Below are 17,995 nucleotides of genomic sequence, written 5' to 3' on the forward strand. Positions count from 1 at the left end.
GGGCGGGGGGGGGGGGGGTGTTTTGGAGCAGGGACACAGGAGCAAGGCTAAGCACACACCCTTCACCGGCAGCCTCTCTGCTCTGGATCTGAGGCGTTCCTCTTTTAAAAAGGGGGCAGCAGGCTACATGAAACATGCGGCTTGGCCCTGGGCCCACTAGCCATTCAGATAAAACGTTATGCCCCAGCGTGTAGCTCCACTGCCAATTCCTTGGCTGGCTCCCCCCTCACCCCCCTTGTCTTAATGGCTGTTTCCTTGGGCTTGACAGAGCAACAAATCCAAACAAAGACCACTCTGTTCAAGTGGGAGGTCTTCTCCTGGAACCTGTTTTCCAGAGGAAACGGGAGGAAGAGCAGGTCATGGCCATCTCTCTTTTATTGGGGGGCGCGATTTAGCTCAGCAGGGCAAGAGCTCCGCTTGGCGAGGGCTGCAGGAACGGCTATCGAGGTTGCTGGGGACTGGGGCATGCCTTCCTGGGAGACCAGGGACAGCTGCGAGTGGAGGGAGCTCAGCTTGTTCTGGAGATAATCCAGGCTACTAGCCTTATCCCTGCCAGAAGGGAGGAGAAAGAGTATGTGAGAAAGAAGGCTCCCAAGTCTCCATAATTTGCCATTCAGCCACCCTAGATCCCAGCTGACAGAAAGCCTTCCCAATCAAGACTCCAGCTGGCCTTGTCCTCCCTTGGTCACCCTCTGCTTACCCATCACTTGCACTGCCTCTTCCCTGGCACCACTTTAGGGCCAAACTCGATGTGGCACCAAATGCATGGTGGTGTCTTTAACAACTGATGGGGGGGGGTTGATTTTTCTTAGGGCCACGGTATATGGGGAGGCGAGGTCAGTTCTTCCTCCCGTGCTACAGTCCTGAAGAAAATCCCATCCCCTCTTATAAGACAGGCATCATGTGTTGTAGTCAGCACTCTCTTTTAAAAACATGCTGTGTCATCTAATTGAGGAGTGGGCAGAAAGTATGTTTCAGACCTCAAGTCACAGCATTCCTTATCATTGGCCATGGTGGCAGGGGCTTCTGGGAAGCTGAACTCCCAAACAGAGAGCTTCGGCTATTGGGCGGTATAGAAATTAAATAAATAAACAAACATCTGAAGATCTGCCTTCTGCTCAGCCCTGGATCTAATTGCTTAACATTCTCGTGAGCTTTAAATCTACTAAGATGTCTTTAATCTGGGGATGTCCCTGGTTAATACAGTTACCCTTTGTGTCAGTTTCATTATGGTGGAGGCAGTTTCATTTTTTTAAGGTTTGGCTCCAGGGATTGGGGAGCTCCTCCACAAGTTTCTCTCATGGGCCTGTGGAATGGCAGGGAAGAAAGATGACACCATTGGCACTTCTGTGTTTACTCACTCTGTGTTGATCCTTGCCCGCTCTAGATAGTTCTTAGCTCTCAGGGCTTCATCCTGGGCCAGACGTACATTCGAACTCAGTGCTTCTGCTCGTGCATGAGTATCCAAGGCTGACTGTTCCAGTTCCTGCATTCCAGTGATTGGAGCAGTTGGGATAAAAAGAAAGAGAGAAGGACTACAGAGCGCATCACCCAACTGGGGAGGAGTAGGAATGCAGCACAAGCCCATTTAAGCAGTTTAGGAGAGGCGTTTTGCAGTCATGATGACCAATTACTGCTGTCACTGGCGAGCAAGTTCAGCTTGTAGCTTTTTTGGCACTAGGGAAGGGGATGGACAACCTTTTGGGGTTGGAGGGTGCACTGGCCCATACAGAGCCCTTTGGGGGCCACACAGGTGTGTGGGGACAAGCCTCACGCTACACAATTACACCCACACACCACAGACAATCTTCCCCTCTGGCTTTCTCTCACACACACAGGATTGTGGGGGGTGAGGGGGCTTTCACCTTGCCCCTTCCCAGCGATCCTGACTGCACTGGTGGTAAGACTAAAGCCTCTCTCCCCTACCCCCCCCCCCAAGCAACAGGGAAACAGCTACCTTGATAAGGATCGCTGCTGGGAAACAGGCTGTGTGAGGAGAGCCCTTGCTGTAGACTCCGTTTCCTAGCAGAATGGGCTGGTGGCAACCGAAGCAGGGGAACTGGTGGGAAGGGGCAGGGCTCTGTCAGCTGGCTGCACAGGCAGCCCCCAAATGTCACTTGCAGGCTGCAAGAGGCCCACTCCTGCACTAGGGGTTGTGAATGCCGCAGGCTTCTACCTGGGAGTAGCAGAGAGATCTCTGCATGCAGCCTGCTGAGACTCCGCCCCTTTGGAAGTGTCCCTACCCATCTCTATTCCACCCCTGGTGGCTGTGCAGGTGCAGCCTCATATGGAAACGGGGTGGCCAGGCCTGGGGTAATGGCAACTGGTGACAGCTGCAGAGGCACAGGACCAAAGATGGCCCAGGGTACCGACCAGGGTCTGCTGGCCAAAATAATTTGGGATGAATGCTGTGGCTGCCTGCGGTCCCCACTGTGCAGCCACTAAAGGCTACTTGTCTGGCCATTCTGGCAAGGGACTGCTAGTGGAGCAGGTAGCAGTGTCAGCCACTGGCCTAATTAGGCAAGGGGATGGGCAGAAATAATAAGAGGGCTCCTTCCCGATAGGCGCTCACTGTCAGTCCTGCGTCACCTATTCTCCTGTCAGCTGCATAGTTGCTCATGTCTCTTTGGCAGGTTACCTGCTTGGGTGAAGCACTGCCCACTTATGGCCCAGGTTATTTTACAGGAAAACTCTGTAGATGTGCTTCACGCACAAGGGGCTAGCAGCATGCTGAGGCACCCATGACACCGGGACAATAGGCGAAGCAGGACTTGGTAGTCTCCATCATGGCAGGGGAATGTGTGACTGCCAAAAGGAGCCATGGGAAAACTGTTGGCAATTATGGGCAGGGACGGGCGAGAGGGAAGGAACTTATTTCATATAGATTCAACCTTAGTGTGCAGACAAAGCAAGGCTGTCCTTTAAATCCTGATGGTTAACAGTGCCTGAGGCTAACTCATGTCTGAAAGTCTAAAGAGCTCTTGCCACTTTGCGTAGGCTAGCCTTCCTTAACCAGATGTGTTGGGCTACAAAGCTCATCATCCCCCGCCAGCATGGCCCCTGGCTGGGGGGGTGAGAGGCACTGTAGTCTGACACCTCTGGAGAGCACCAGGTTAGGGAAGGCTGGTGTAGGCAATACTGAGCTTCATGGACCAATGGTCTATAAGGAAGCTTCCTACATTTCTAGAGTACGCTGGACTATTTGGAATGAGACCTCAATAAAACATTGGGTTAGGCTGCTGAGCCTTTCCTTAGCAGATGTGGAAGTGACTGTGCTTTAATAACAGACTTGTCTTTATCTTATCGTCATCAACCTTTGCTTGTAATTCATTGATGCTCACAGCCACCCTGTAAAAGAACACTGTGCTAGAAGAGCAAGCTGCTAAATGCCACCTGTGAAGCTACAAGGCCAAGCACGGATTTAAATTAGTGCCTCCCTTACCCAAATTCCATAGCTCCCCCTCTTCCCTTGGAAATGTCAACTGCACGATGCCTACTGCTGGAGGTGAGACAAAGGTTCCCCCATACAACTCAGAAGCAGAACTAAATTTCTCATCGTGGGTGGGTGGCAGGGGGTACTTTCAGATACTCCCCATCCCCTATGATTCAACTGCTGCAATACCACTGGGGTGGCCCAAGGAGGGAGGAACCTTGTTTCGAGGGCAACATTTCTTCAGAGGTCACCCGTCGGAAGCTGCAGGGCTAAAGGCAGCAATGGGTGGGGCTGGAGCCAAGAGGGGGCTGTCCATCCCCCCACCCCCACTCCAGGGATAGGTAGACTGCTCTTGCCAGAGGTCTGAACTGATCACTCGCACAGTGCTCTTGAAATTAGGCCAAGGGCTGCATGAGTCCCTAAGGCAACAGGGCCTAGTTTAAGTTGCCCACCCCTAGTTTAAGTAAACAAGCAGACACTTCTTCCCATCACTGTCCCATATTCTGTAGGATAGAGGTTGCCCACCTTTGCTCTAGACACAACCACTGAGGTATACTGGTAGTAAGTCCCAGAGAATTAAAAAAAAAAGCTAAGGAGGTCACGCTGCTGCACAAAAGATGTGTTGATAAATGGAACAAAACTGACACAGCACAGTCCTATGCATGCCTACTCTCACTGACTTCAAGGTAAGGGTGTATAGGGATGCAGCCTTCAGAAAGCAAGTTTTGTGCGGAGGAGAGAGGCGAAAACCAGGGGAGGAGACGTGTTAATCATTTGCATATTTATACAAACAGTCTGCTACAGAGAGATCTCAAATTCTGCCATCCAGAAATGTAAAAGTTTGCACATGGAATAACATTACATAGCAAGGAAAAGGCAGGGCTGGGGAATTTAATATTTTTTAAATACCTCTCCCACTGCCTGCGTGTGTGTGTGTGTGTGTGTGCGCGCGCGCGCGCACACACACACACAATGCATTTATAATGATCCACAAATCCTGGAAGGTTAAAGGGTGAATTGTTGACAGTTTTAATTTATTTCATTATCCCACCCTAATATCCTTCCTGTAAGACAGGGCTGCTATTATTCCCATGGAGATGGAAGCAAACGGGAGAGGGCAATATGGGCATAGATGAGAAGACACCCAGTGAGCAGTTATAGCCAGAGGCTATGCCAGGGAGCTCAGTGGTAGAGCCCTGCTTTGCATGCAGAAGGTTCCAGGTTCAATCCCCAACATACCCAGTTAAAAAGATTAGGTAGCAGGTGATGGGGAAAACTCCTGCCTGAGACTCTGGAGGGCTGCTGCCAGTCAGAGTGGACAATACTGGGCCACCTGGGCCAATGGTTTGACTCAGTCTAAGGCAGCTTCCTCTATCCACAGCTCAGGCAGGATCTGAACCCAGATCTCCAAGGCTCATGGCCAGAAGAATGCTCTAGCAAGGCTGCACTCTGGAATCTTTTTATTGGAGGGGCAGAGGGGTCTGGGGTTGGCGTACTCTGTGCCTCACGGTACCATTATCTTCTTCTGCAGGCGCTGGCAGCTGGGGCACGTGCCCGGGGGTGGGACCTTCTGCTTCAGTTCCTCCAAGATGGGTGCCACAGCATGCTCAACCATCTGTCGCAGTGTCTCTGTGTTCACAAAGCTATAGCTGAGGTCAGGAACAGGGTAGGGAGAAGGCAGAGGAAACACAATTTACACGGGATAGAGGTAGACACTCATGACTTCTTTATCCTCTCTGACTGAAAAAAAGTGGCCCAAATTATGGCATCATGGAAATCTCCACTTCACAAAAATGCAGTTTTTCCGCAATAAAAACAAGGGGTGCACATCTATTGCATCTATGAAAATGTGCTTATTTTGCATAGAAATCAATATCGCATAGCTTTAGTATAAATCCAATATCTGGGCTTTTGAAGTATTTGGGGGGTGAAGGAAGGGGGAGCTGGAGGAGGAAAGGCACGGTACATAGGAAGGAAGGAGCTAATGGGTTAAATCCAGATTTAGTGCTACTTAAAGTAGATGCATTGCAATCAGTGGGACTTAAGTTAGTCATGACTAACTTAAGTCCCATTGATTTTAATGGCTCTGGTTTACGTATGATTATATTTGGAACCAACCAAGCGTGTGTGGAATATAACCAGAAAGGTGCGCAAGAAAAATAATTAGCCACTTAAGACACAGTGGTTCTTGCTCCTCTTAATATTGTAAACATATATGTCAATTCAACGAGCACTAGGAATATAATGTTTTTCTTAAAGAAATGAAAGCAGAGATTCTCAGGAATCCAAACCCTATACCAGATATTGGATTTCCCCTCCCCCCCACCTTTTTTTTTTTTTTTTACAAAACTGAGTCTTTTCTGACAATTTTCACAAGAATAACCAGTCATGTGAGCAGTCTGTTTTCTCATACAATATTGCGCCTTCTCTTCTGTGAATTGGAAAATTGCGAAGATCTGTTCATGGAAGACAAGAACTGCAGTCTCGATTGTGTTTGCAGCTCTGACTTTAGACTGCTCACATGTGCAGGCTGCTTGTGCAAGCATTTTTTTCCTTTTGTGCTAAGTCTGCCACTGGCATATCATTAGAATAGCTTTGGAACGTACTTGAGATCAGAGAAACCAAACCCTTCCGCTAGCCAGGGAGGAGCTACACTAGAACCCCTTTTGGGTGCGAGGCACCGTTGTACTGATATTTTTTAAAAATGCAATTGTTGCTCTGGAAGCACATACTAATAAATACAGCATAGTATCTCCTGTTTATGATGCAACAGAGTACCACACACAAATGCATAGTGTTCTAATTGCCGGGGAAGTAGAAGGAGTTTGAAAGATCACATGTGTTCTATTGTTTGGGTTTGTAGCACAAACACATGACTCAAGCCTCAGTATAGTGCTGCAATGGCAGGGGAAATTAGAGGGTATGCTGCCATTTCAGTTTCCGTTTTCTCTCTCTCTTTGTAGTCTGCTGACTTTATGCACACCTTTGATGGTGCACAGCAATGGAGGTTCAAAAATAAATTGCACGGTAATTCACAGCTTCACAGCTCCATACACGCACATACAAAAATAGCCACACACCAAACAAACAAACCCACCGATGAGGAGGAGAAAGACGTAGTCTGGGGGAGGTTATGGTGCCATTTTGGGTGCTTGTTTTTTTCCTTCCCACAATCCCATAAAAATCAGAGAATGAAAAGAGCAGGGAGCAAAAGGAGGAGGAGAAAGACATGAGAAGGGGGAAGAAGGTGCAGAAAACTGTTGCAAAACAGGTTCAACACATTTAAAACCACAATACCACTACATTGGAACACACGTCTTTGTAGCGCATTAAAACCGCAAGCGCTATACAAATTGTCATAAAAGTGGTTTGGGAAACAAAATATGGAGGGAGAAATAACATCACAATGGGTTCAAAGTGTGCATCTTGTGTCCCATGGGTGAATGTGGCATTAGAGTACTGGGATGATACGCTTGTGTAGATTAGACCCCAGTCTCCTTGCCTCTGCCCCTGCTTAGCCTAGCCTTGGCCTCCTTGTCCTGGGTTGGCCTATATTTCTTTGATCCTGACCCACATATGCCCTGATGTGTCTGAAGTGGGCACCTGGAACATCTGGCGCAGCTGACAGGGTGTCTGTCGGGTGTCTCCAAGGCCTTGAATGCCGAGAGGTGCCGGGACACATCTTCCAGGAGTGGCTTCACTTGCCACAGTCCATCCAGGTCAGCACGGAGCTGGGTGAGGGACACCGACGTCCGCTTTGCCCTAGAATGTGAAGAAAGGTCAAAGGCAGCTGCCTTAGGCATGACTGCCTCCCCAATTTCTGAATTCAGTGCCCTATAGCCTATATATTAAAAAAAAGAAAAGAAACAGGTTTGCACACCGTGTAACATGGGAGACTTTCCTGTCTCTTGTGGTGATGCCAGGACTGGGGCAACCAAGCACTTCATCTTGCAAAGTCCATCATCCATGGAGGAGGTGGGCACGAGCATATTGCACTCCCTACTCTGACTTGCTTGCTTCCAGGCAGAGGATTAAAATAACCACTTGGATTGCATGATGTCTTCCTCTTTATTACACTCGAGGAGGTCTCTCCAATTTCCTCTTGCATTAGGGAGGCTTGTTATGAAAGTCCTGGAGGCCACACTTCTTTTTTTCTGAATCTCATATTTTAATTTTTGCACCATTCGGTTCTTTTTAAGCAAGGGTGGGATGATGGTGGGACAAGGTATACAGCTAAATGGGAGGGCCCAGAGGGGTATGGAACATCCCACAAGCCCCAGGCAGAGGCAGTGGAGAAAGGGGGAAAAGGCCATTTTTGGAATGGCAATACCCTTTGAAGACATCTGCATAAGCCTGAGGGCTAAAAAAGGGCTGTTTTCTTTTAGTGCCAAAGCTCTCAGCCATTCATGTTCTAGGGCACAGCAACAAATACACAAGACCATCTAAAAAGTCCCCACACCTGCCTGGTAAGACCATTGAGTTGGATCTAGGATCTGCTTTCTGTGGACAGAAGGCTCTGTGTAGAAATTTCAAGGGGCTGTTGTGGGGAGGAGAGGGCAGGGAAGTCCTTTTCTGCCTAGATCTGGATCAAACCCATTATGATCAGAGTCTAAAATGATCTAACTGCACCACTGGCCTTGCTTTAAGTCTCCCACCCCACCCTGTCTTCATAAGAAACTGGCAGGAGCTGGCTTGGATCCTGCCACCGCCCCCTCTTAAGTCTGGCCCTTGTTCCACCGGATTCTACAGGCACAGAATGAGAGGCCGCAAAACAGTCCTGGTCCCTGGAGGAGGACAAGCTTTCAAGAAAGGGGGAGCCTATTTGCTCAGGAGAGGCACGTACGTGGCAGAGACCTCGTCCAGTTCCTCTCGTAGCATCCGGAGCACCTGGCTGTGTTCCACGTGTGTCCTCTCCCACTGTGGAAGCACCCCCTCCAGACGCACGCCCAGCTGAGCCAGCAATCGCAGCACCTCCTTCTGGGTCAGCCCGTCCCGCTGAGATCGCCCTGCCAGTTCTTGCACACTTTTCCTAAGCAGCGGTGGAAAAAGAGTTGTGTCGGGAGGTGGAAGCCAGCACCTCTTAACCCAGGGCTGGGCAGGTTGCGGCCCTCCGGACGTTGCAGAACTGTGACTCCCATCAGTCTTAGCCAGTATAGCCAATGGTGAGGGGTGAAGGGAGTCATAGGCCAAAAGATCTGGAGGGTCACAAGTTGCACCCCTGTTCTAACAAGACATTGAGGATTTCTACACCAGCCTAAAATCCTGCATTTAAAGCGGGGCTTTCCACTTCCGTTTTAAATGCAGGATCACAACTGATTCCCTTTACATGCGCTTCCTTCTCTGTAGATGGCTGTTCCCATTGCGTTATGTTTCCGTGAAGAGGCATTACACGCGCTCCAGGTTCAGCGATTCTTGCTCCTGGGCTCCTGCCTCCTGCCCCTTTCCCTCCCGTTGCACATTACTGGTGGATGGGGACTGACACATGGACAGCACCCCCCCCCCCGACCGATCTCCCCAGGCCCTGCCTCCCTCTTCCATGCTTTTGGCCAGTCCCTGCTGCTCAGCCCCTCTGCTGCTCCTCCGCTCTGCCGCCCGCCCTCGCTGCCGCTCTGCTGTTCTGTTTTGAACAGGCAGGCTGAAAATGACGAGGAGCCAAAATGGCACAGGAGCGGGAAGGCTGAACGTCCATCAGACCTTCGTCGCCACCTTCAACATCATGACCACGCCCCCAACAACCACGCTCGGCGCTTCATTCACCCTAGGGGAGAAATACATTGGGAGGACATGGCGCTCCATTTGCCTATATCTGGAAAAATACCCAATTTTTTCCGTTTGAGGAAAACACGGGATAGGTGGGAGGAAATCGTGGAATAATGACTGGACAACGACGACATCATGTAATGGGCCTGCACAATTCAGTGAGTGAGCAACCAAGAATGCGCAATAAACTTGAGATTTACAGATCCCCATTGCTTTTCCATCCCCACAATACCTGATCTCTTCCAGCAGAGGGATCCAAACCGAGGCGTAGGCCATGGTTGGTTTTCCATCAGGGCCCACCTCGTCCCCTGGGCCTGCCCGCACTTGCCCACTCTCCAGGGCGGCTCGCAGGTTGTTGACAGATGCCAAGATGGCAACAGTGGACCGCTGCAGTTCACTGTCCTCAGAGCCAAGGGGTCTCAGGCCGGTTGCCATCGTGCTGCCTACGAGCTCCAGTAGATGTTTGGAGACCCCAGTTGCCATCCGCTGCTCCAGCTCTTGCCATTCATGTTCCTGCCGACCGAGGTCCTCTGCTTGGACTTGCCGCTGCAAGAAACGTAGCTTCTCCTAAAGGGAGTGGCGAGAGGGTGTGGGGAGGAGAGAGTAATGTTTGCTTCCTTATGTTCTTTCTTTCTTTCTTTCTTTCTTTCTTTCTTTCATTCATTCATTCATTCATTCATTCATTCGATGAGTCACCCTATAGCCAAAGCTCTCAAGACAACATATATAATAAAAAATACAAATACCAATGATAAAACACATTAGAAGAATTATTTTAATGTTTCAAAAGCTTTAAAAATATATTTAATTTTTTAAAAATTTGTTATATTTATACGCCACCTTTCAGTTTAAAAACTGTTAGGGAGGCTCATGTAATTCAAAAATAACCCCAACAAATAAAGCAGCAGACACAAACTTCAACGATTAAAAATCTGTAGAAAGCAAGGAGGTGCAAAAGCAGTAAAGGGCATCTCTACACGAGCTTGAAATCCTGCATTTAACGACGATTCCCTTTTTTACCCGCTTCCTTTCCCCCCTCTCCTTTCCCCCTCCTTCTTCCCGTACCTGAGTCTTCCATTATCTTTCATTGATCTCACTCCTCTTCCTGCCGCTTTTCCTCTTTTCACGGAGGGAACTCAAGAGGAACACAACGGGGTAATTTGATAGCTCATTATCTGCAATCTATTTAAAAACGGAACAAAGGGCATTTAGTGCAGGAGACGCCTTGGAGGTTCACGGCGTCATGTAAAGAGCCCGCAAACTTCCGTGAAGGAGCAATCTCAATCACAGGATAAAAGCTCTGTGTGAAGAATGCCAAAGTCCAGCAGAAGGGATAGAACAATTTAATTAAAGCCAGTGACAGTGACATGCTGGGGAGCCTGGGAAAATTCTTTAAAACAGTCTTCATCATCCAGCACTGGAAGGACATCAAATGTGGCACTAGCCAAGCTTCCCTGGTGAAGGCATTCTGCATGTTGGGAACCATCACTGACGCAGCCCTCATCCCAATCACCACTCATCTAAAAGATGTGGGTGAATAGAAAGTTCAGGCAGGTTCCAAGCAGTTTAGGGCTTTAAAGGTGACACCGGCACTTCGAATGTTGCCCAGAAACCGAGCAGCAGCCACTGCAGTGATTCAACAGTTGGCGAGATATAGCCCCTATGGCCGATCCCAGCTTGTAGCCTAGCAGCTGCATTTTTGTACTGACTGACATTTCAGAGAGAAGCCTTCAGAGGCAGCCCCATATATAACACACTGTAGCAGCCTAATATGGAGGTTGCCAGAGCATGGATAACTTTGGACAGGCTATCTCTGGCTGAGTGTGTCAGGTGTTGCAGCTGGTGGAAGGTGTCATCTGCCATGGATGCTGCTTAAACTTTCAGCGTTGGATCTATCAACACCCCTGTACTGCAGATCTGATCTTTTAGAACAGGGGTAAGGAACCTGTGGCTAAGGAACCCTTCAGACGTTGTTGGACTCCAACTTCCATCAGCCCTGGCCAGCATGCTCAAGAGTAAAGAATGATAGGGGTTATGGTCCAAGAACATCTGGAGGACCACAAGTTCCCCAACCCTGTGTTAGTGGGAGAACAATCCTATACAGAACAAACTGAGCATCCTCTCACTGGGCAGAGGAAGCATGAGTATTAATTATTAGGTTTCCTACTCTCTGCTCTCCCCCATCTTTGCCTCCTGTTCCTCTTTGTCTACAGCAGCCTTCCCCAACTGGGCGCTCTCCACATGTGCTGAACTACAATGCCTATTATCCCCAGACAGCATGGCCAATGCACCAGGTTGGGGGAGGCTAGTCTACAGTGCCAGCAGGTGATCCTGCAGTCTCTCGCTATGATGTGCATGGATGCATCCTTCTCGGAACAGCTTCCCGGTGCTGAGGTTGGGGCGATTTTCATTAGGCTGGCCACGCTGGGGTTGGGGATGATTAAACTCCCCTCTCTGTGCAGTCACAATCCTGATCACACACCCCACGCTGTTGCTATTTAAATAACAAAAACCAAGGACATTTATTGTATAGACATATTTAACATATCGACTAGTTTGGCCCTTAAGCCACTAGCCAGATGATGACAATGACGATGATTTCATTTCTATACCGCCCAATAGCCAAAGCTCTCTGGGCAGTTTCACAAAAGTTAAAACCAAAAACCACAGAGTAGAACAATATAAAATATAAATATAGAGTTGACGCTTTCTTCACATGGAGCTTTTATCCCGCGATTGAGATTGCTCCTTCACGGAAGTTTGTGGGCTCTTTACATGATGCCGTGACCTGCCAAGGCGTCTCCTGCACTAAATGCCCTTTGTTCTGTTTTTAAATAGATCGCAGATAATGAGCTATGAAATTGCCCCCTTGTGTTCCGCTTCGAGTTTCCTCCAACAAAAGAGGAAAAGCGGCAAGAAGAGGAGCGAGATCAATGAAAGATAATGGAAAACTCAGATATGGGGAGAAGGAGGGGGGAAGGGGCTGGGGGAAAGGAAGTGGGTGAAAAAGGGGGTCGTGATCTTGCATTTAAAACGGAAGCAGAAAGCCCCATTTTGAGTGCAGGATTTTAGGCGAGTGCAGAGATGCCCCTACATATACTACTGGAGGCGGTGGGGTGTGCATGTGTAATTTTATTTATATATTTATTAAATTTATTAATCACCCACCTGGCTGGTCACCCAGCCACTCTGGGCGATGTACAGAGTGTATAATAGAATCGTTTAAAACAGTAAGATTCTACAGTAAAAACATCATATTTCTAAAAATACCCTAACCCACCCCAAAAGCCTGCCTGAACAACCATGTTTTTAGTGCGTGGCGGAAGCTCATTAAAGAGGGGGCATGGTGGAGTTCCCTAGGGAGGGAGTTCCACAGAGTGGTGGCCACCACAGAGAAGGCCCTCTCCCTTGTCCCCACCAGTCTAGCTGTCCTGGCTGATGGGACAGAGAGAAGGCCATCCGAGGCTGATCTTGTTAAGCAGCCTGTTTGGTGTTGCTGGAGGCGATCCTTAAGATAGCCTGGGCCGGAACCATATAGGCTTTTAAAGGTCAAAACCAACACCTTGAATTTGGCCCGGAAAACAACTGGTAACCTGTGCAACTCCTTCAGCACCGGAGTGATGTGATCTCGTCGGTGGCTGCCTTTAATTAGGTGAGCCACCGCGTTCTGTACCAGCTGCAGCTTCCGAACCATCTTCAAGGGTAACCCCACGTAGAGCGCATTACAGTAGTCTAAACAAGAGGAGACCAGGGCATGTACTACCAATGGGAGCAGATGGTCGGGAAGGTAGAGGTGCAGCCACTGTATCAGATGGAGTTGGTACAGTGCTGTCCGGCTCACAGCTGACACCTGAGCCTCCAAAATGACCCCCAGGCTGCGGACCTGGTCTTTCAAGGGTAGCTGTACCCCATTCAACACCAGGACATCCCCCAACTTCCTCTTGTCTCCCACCAAACCTCGGTCTTGTCAGGGTTCAGCTTCAGCTTATTCCTCCCCATCCAGCCACTCACCGTCTCCAGACATTTGGACAGGTATGGCCAACCTTGGTGAAGATTTGAACGAGAGGTAGAGCTGCGTGTCATCCACATATTGATGACACCGCACCCAAAACTCTGGATGATAGCCCCCAGCGGCTTCGCATAGATGTTAAATAGCATCGGGGAGAGGATGGAACCCTGTGGCACCCCACAAGTGAGCGGCTACGGGTCCAAAACCTCCTCTTCCAGTGCTACCCTCTGGTACCTGCTGGAGAGGAAGGACTGGAACCACCACAATACAGTGTCTCCAATGCCCAACCCCTCCTGGTGGTCCAGGAGGATACAGTGCTCAATGGTATCAAAAGCCGCTGAGAGGTCAAGGAGAACAAGGAAGGAGCATTCGCCCCTATCCAGAGCCCTCCTCATATTATCCACCAAGGCGACCAAGACCGTTTCTGTCCCATGCCCAGGCCTGAAGCCCGACTGAAATGGATCTAGATAATTGGCTTCTTCCAAGTGTGCCTTCAACTGCATCGCCACCACCCACTCAATCACTTTGCCCCAAAATGGCAGATTCGAGACTGGGAGAAAGTTGTTTAGAACTTGGGGATCCAAGGAGGGCTTCTTTAAGAGTGGTCTTATCATTGCCTCCTTGAGGGCTGATGGCATCACTCCCTCCTCAAGGGAGGCATTCACCACCGCCCTGATCCCCTCACCCAATCTCTCTCTGCAGCCCATAATGAGCCAAGATGGGCAAGGATCAAGTAAGCAGGTGGTCGGCCTTACAGATGAAAGCACCTTGTCCACTTCATTAGAAGGAAGAAGCTGGAACTGATCCCACAAAACTGGTTTGCCACAGACCGCCTCTTGCTCACTAACTGTATCCAGAACGCACAGAATAATACTCCTAATCCGATCAATTTTATCTGCAAAGTGCCTTGCCAAGGCCTCACAGGAGGCCTTAGAATGCTCCAGCAGTTCTGGAGCCACTGGACCAACCAGGCTCTGGACCACTTGGAACAGCCTCCTGGGACAGCACTCTGCAGATGCGATAGAGGCAGCATAATATTCTTTTTTTGCTGCCTTCACCACCACGTGATAGGCTGAAGATACAGCTCTAGCCCGTGCCTGATCATCTTGGGAGTGAACTTCCGCCACCGGTGCTCTAGCCGTCTCACCTCCTGTTTCAGAGCTTGTAACTGTGGATTGAACCATGGTGCAGTCCGAGCCCTGTTCAGGGGGAGAGGGCGTTTCAGAGCCACCCGATCTAATGCCCCAGAGATTGCAGTATTCCAGCCACCCACCAGGGTCTCGACCGAGTGGCTGTTGGCGTGCTCCAGAGAATCCCCAAGCACATTCAGGAACCCATTTGGATCTATAAGACACCTGGGGCGGACCATTTTAATGGGTCCTCCACCCCTGCGGAGGGGTTGTGGAACTGAGAAGTCTAATGTCACCAGATAGTGATCTGACCATGACAAGGCGGTGGTGGATATACCCCCAACTTCCAGATCACTCCCCGCTTCTCCAGAAAGAAACACAAGGTCTAGTGCATGACCGGCTATGTGGGTGGGCCCAGTTGGAATAGGGTGCAGCTCCCAGGAAGCTATGGTCTCCATGAAGTCCAGAGGTGCCCCTGTGAGGACGGCCTCTGAATGTACGTTGAAGTCCCCCAACACCAATAAGTTAGGGGACTGCACACGCACATCAGAGACCACCTCAAGCACCTCGTCCAGGGAGTCAGTCATGCAGCAGGGTAGACGGTACATGAGCAGATTCCCCAGACTGCCCTTCGGGCCCAACCTCCAGTACATGCACTCAGCAACCTTGGTCTCCTGGAGAGGGGTTCTGGTGAAGACCAAGGACTCTCGGTAAATAACAGCCACTCACCTTCCCCGATCCCCAGCCCTCGGCTGCTGTGCATATGAAAACCTTGGCCGCAAGAGTTGGAGCAGCGGCCTCAGCCAGCCAGGTCTTCATAATACATGCCAGGTCTGCACCCTCATCCAGGATCATGTCATGGATGAGGGATATGTTCTGGATTCTTTTATCACAAACTCCAAACATTGGGGGAAGGTATATTACGCATAGAGCAAGTGGACTAGGTTGGAAGAAGCCTTGCCATATTCAGTTCAATGTATCTTTTCCTCTCCAGGGTCTATCTCAGGGTGGCGGGTGGGGAATGGTTCTGCAAGTTTGCAACAGAAACCAGCAGGATGTGGCTCCAATTGCCTGTGATGCCACCAAGTCAACCCCATTGTTTTCAATTAATAAGGTGATGGATAAATGTACACGCAGCACTTTAAAGAGAAAAGGAAGACACCCTGCTGAAACATGAAGTGGGGCAGGGGGTGGGGAGACTGACAGCTTGAGCTGTCATTCTATTTGCCAGTATGTCAGTCTGTCATTTCGGTGGGCAGGCCTGGAGGAAGCCGGTCTCACCCTGTGACTCAGCCAGCTCCATTTTAGTATTGCGTCTGTCTTCACATGTTGTGTCTGGAATAAATTGTATTGTACCACTTGGGCAAACCTCCATAAACTTCCTTCTTCGGCACACCTCATGTAATTTGAACAGTCTGCTATTAGGATTACAGGACTGAAATTTTGTGAAAAGTGGAGGGGTTTTTGATCAATAACTGGATCCTTTGACAAAATTAGGGGGGGGGGTGTAGAAAGGCAGAAAGACAGGGCTTAGGAGGCGGATAGTTAAGAAGTTCCCCTCTCAGCCCAGATACTCTGATCTTTAAAAATGTATGCAGAAAATGTGTACCATTTTTATTTTGCCACCAGGGGTCTAGAAACTGGATTTTTAAAAGGATTATCTGCCTTCTGCCCAAGCTACAGATATTCTGTAATACAGGCCATGTTCCTCAACTGTGATCATGCATAATTGCAGGCTCTGATTATAATGCTAATTACTCACAATTAATTGAGCAGTAATCTGACTTCTTCAAGTGGTCTCCTGACATTCCCATGTGTAGTTAGTTCCTTGGAATGACTTTGCATGTAATGACAGCCCATGCTTTAAACAACCCATGGGTAGTCGTGCATGAGCAGGGCAGAGCACTTCCACCTTTAATCAGCAACCTATGATTGGCTCATTCCTAGGTTGCTGAGCATGATGTGTGAGTCTAGAGCACTAAACAACGCAGCAGTTAATACATGGTTTGTTGCTGGGTTAATCATGGTTTGTTATTGGGCTCATCATATTCAAAAACCTATGAATGAGCCGATCGAATGAGCCGATCGTAGGTTGTTGAGTAAAAGCGAAAGTGGCCTACTCTCTCCCCAGAAGCTCTTGGGAGAGTTTAACCAATAGGCTGTGGTTATGTGTGAACTGGCCCAAAGTTATATGAGCATGGCCCACAACCACATTCCTTCCAGCCCCAAACATCATCCTTCACTCACCTCCAGGAGTACTGAGTTCTTCTTGAGCACGTTGGTCTTAACTTCAGCATCCTCTACCGATTTTGTCACCTTCCGGCAACTCTCCTGTGGGAGAAGATATGGGGGATCCAGAAGCCAGCCAGAAAAAGTAAAAGGAATGGAGTCAGCTAACATGACTCTTAATTTGGCCCTCTGCCCCCCTTCTTTCGAAAAGAGTCGTCCCGGGGAGTTGATGCACCTGAACACTCTCTTCTTTTTGCCTCGTGTGTGTGTGTGTGTGTGTGTGTGTGTGTGTGAGAGAGAGAGAGAGAGAGAGAGAGAGAATGTGAATGGTATATTAGACCCCTGAACAGCTAATTAAAAGAAAAGGGGAATTTCCATTGGCCTCTGGCAGCTCTCCTGCAGCCATGGAAACAAATAGAAACTGCCTTGCGGTGCTCCCGCCTGCTTTAGCCCACTCCTCGCCAACTCACTCAGATGGATGTCATTCTGACATCTAACTCTCCTTGCCAATTTCTGCAAATCCAAGAGATTCTGCTCAATTCCCCACCTTAAAGCCCCTGCTCACTGCCCCACTGCTTGGAATAAAACAGGGAAGCTATTTTAAATGTTTGCACTCATCCCAGATCATCTCACAGAATCTATGATAAAAGCATTTATGCTTTATGACTGAGCTTCACTTGTAAATTCTCCTCCCTAATGTGATCTGAGCTACCTGGCAGCATTTGCCCAGTTCTGTTTAATTTCCTTGTAAATAAACTATGATCTTGCAAGGAGCTCTGATTTAACCACTCTGGGTTCTGCAAGGCTGATTTTAATTAGCTTACAAAGGAGCTCTGCTACCTTACAAGAAGAATCTTAACAATGAACAAGCCTACAGAGGCCTCGGACAGTTAATTCATTATATTGTTATCCTACGTTTCCTCACAACAACCCTGTGTGGTAGGCAAGGCTGAAAGTTTGCAAAGTTTGAAGATCAGCTTTCATAAGGAGGGAGACTGGCCTCTCCCGCCCCAAATTGGCCCAGTGACTGATTTGGGAGCATCCTCAAACTGTAGCATTAAGAAACTCCAAGGACACCCAGTGACTGGCCCAAGGTCAACCAGTGAGTTTCATGGCTGAATGGAGCTTTGAACCTGGGCCTACTTAAGGGACAGGCAGGTGGTGGGGTCTCACACTCAGAATAGCCTCCAGTCCCAAGACATTAAGAATCTCTGTTACTTTCTCCCACACAAGCTGATGGCCAAAACTGACAGTACTTTAAATCTTTATCTAGTAGCGAAACTTTTTTGGTCATTTTTACTCTAGAGTAGATGCAGAAGGCCTGATTCAGATTGGGAGCCTAGCATGGGGAGAATGGGTAAAAAAAAAATGGAGAGAAAGATGTAGATGCAGACTTAAAGTAATGTCTGCTTTGGCCCTGAGGCACTGGCCAAG

The 17,995-nt window shown here is 49.0% G+C and overlaps 1 protein-coding gene across 1 annotated transcript in view; it reads right to left on the bottom strand.

Moving 5' to 3' along the window:
• Nucleotides 1-299: 299 nt before the first annotated feature.
• TSKS (testis specific serine kinase substrate) overlaps nt 300-17,995 on the bottom strand; it is a 30,033-nt gene continuing 12,337 nt past the window's right edge. The window contains exons 5-11 of the mRNA XM_084804993.1: nt 16,580-16,663; nt 9,426-9,760; nt 8,277-8,462; nt 7,037-7,195; nt 4,947-5,082; nt 1,362-1,486; nt 300-549 (exon numbers count right to left, since the gene is read on the bottom strand). Coding sequence (XP_084661119.1) covers nt 375-549; nt 1,362-1,486; nt 4,947-5,082; nt 7,037-7,195; nt 8,277-8,462; nt 9,426-9,760; nt 16,580-16,663 — 1,200 coding nt within the window. The 3' untranslated portion in view covers nt 300-374. The remainder of the gene's footprint in view (nt 550-1,361; nt 1,487-4,946; nt 5,083-7,036; nt 7,196-8,276; nt 8,463-9,425; nt 9,761-16,579; nt 16,664-17,995) is intronic.

This window comes from Heloderma suspectum, chromosome 6 (genome assembly GCF_057233095.1).
Source record: "Heloderma suspectum isolate Gila_16-S chromosome 6, 16-S_ref, whole genome shotgun sequence".
Lineage (NCBI taxonomy): Eukaryota > Metazoa > Chordata > Lepidosauria > Squamata > Helodermatidae > Heloderma > Heloderma suspectum.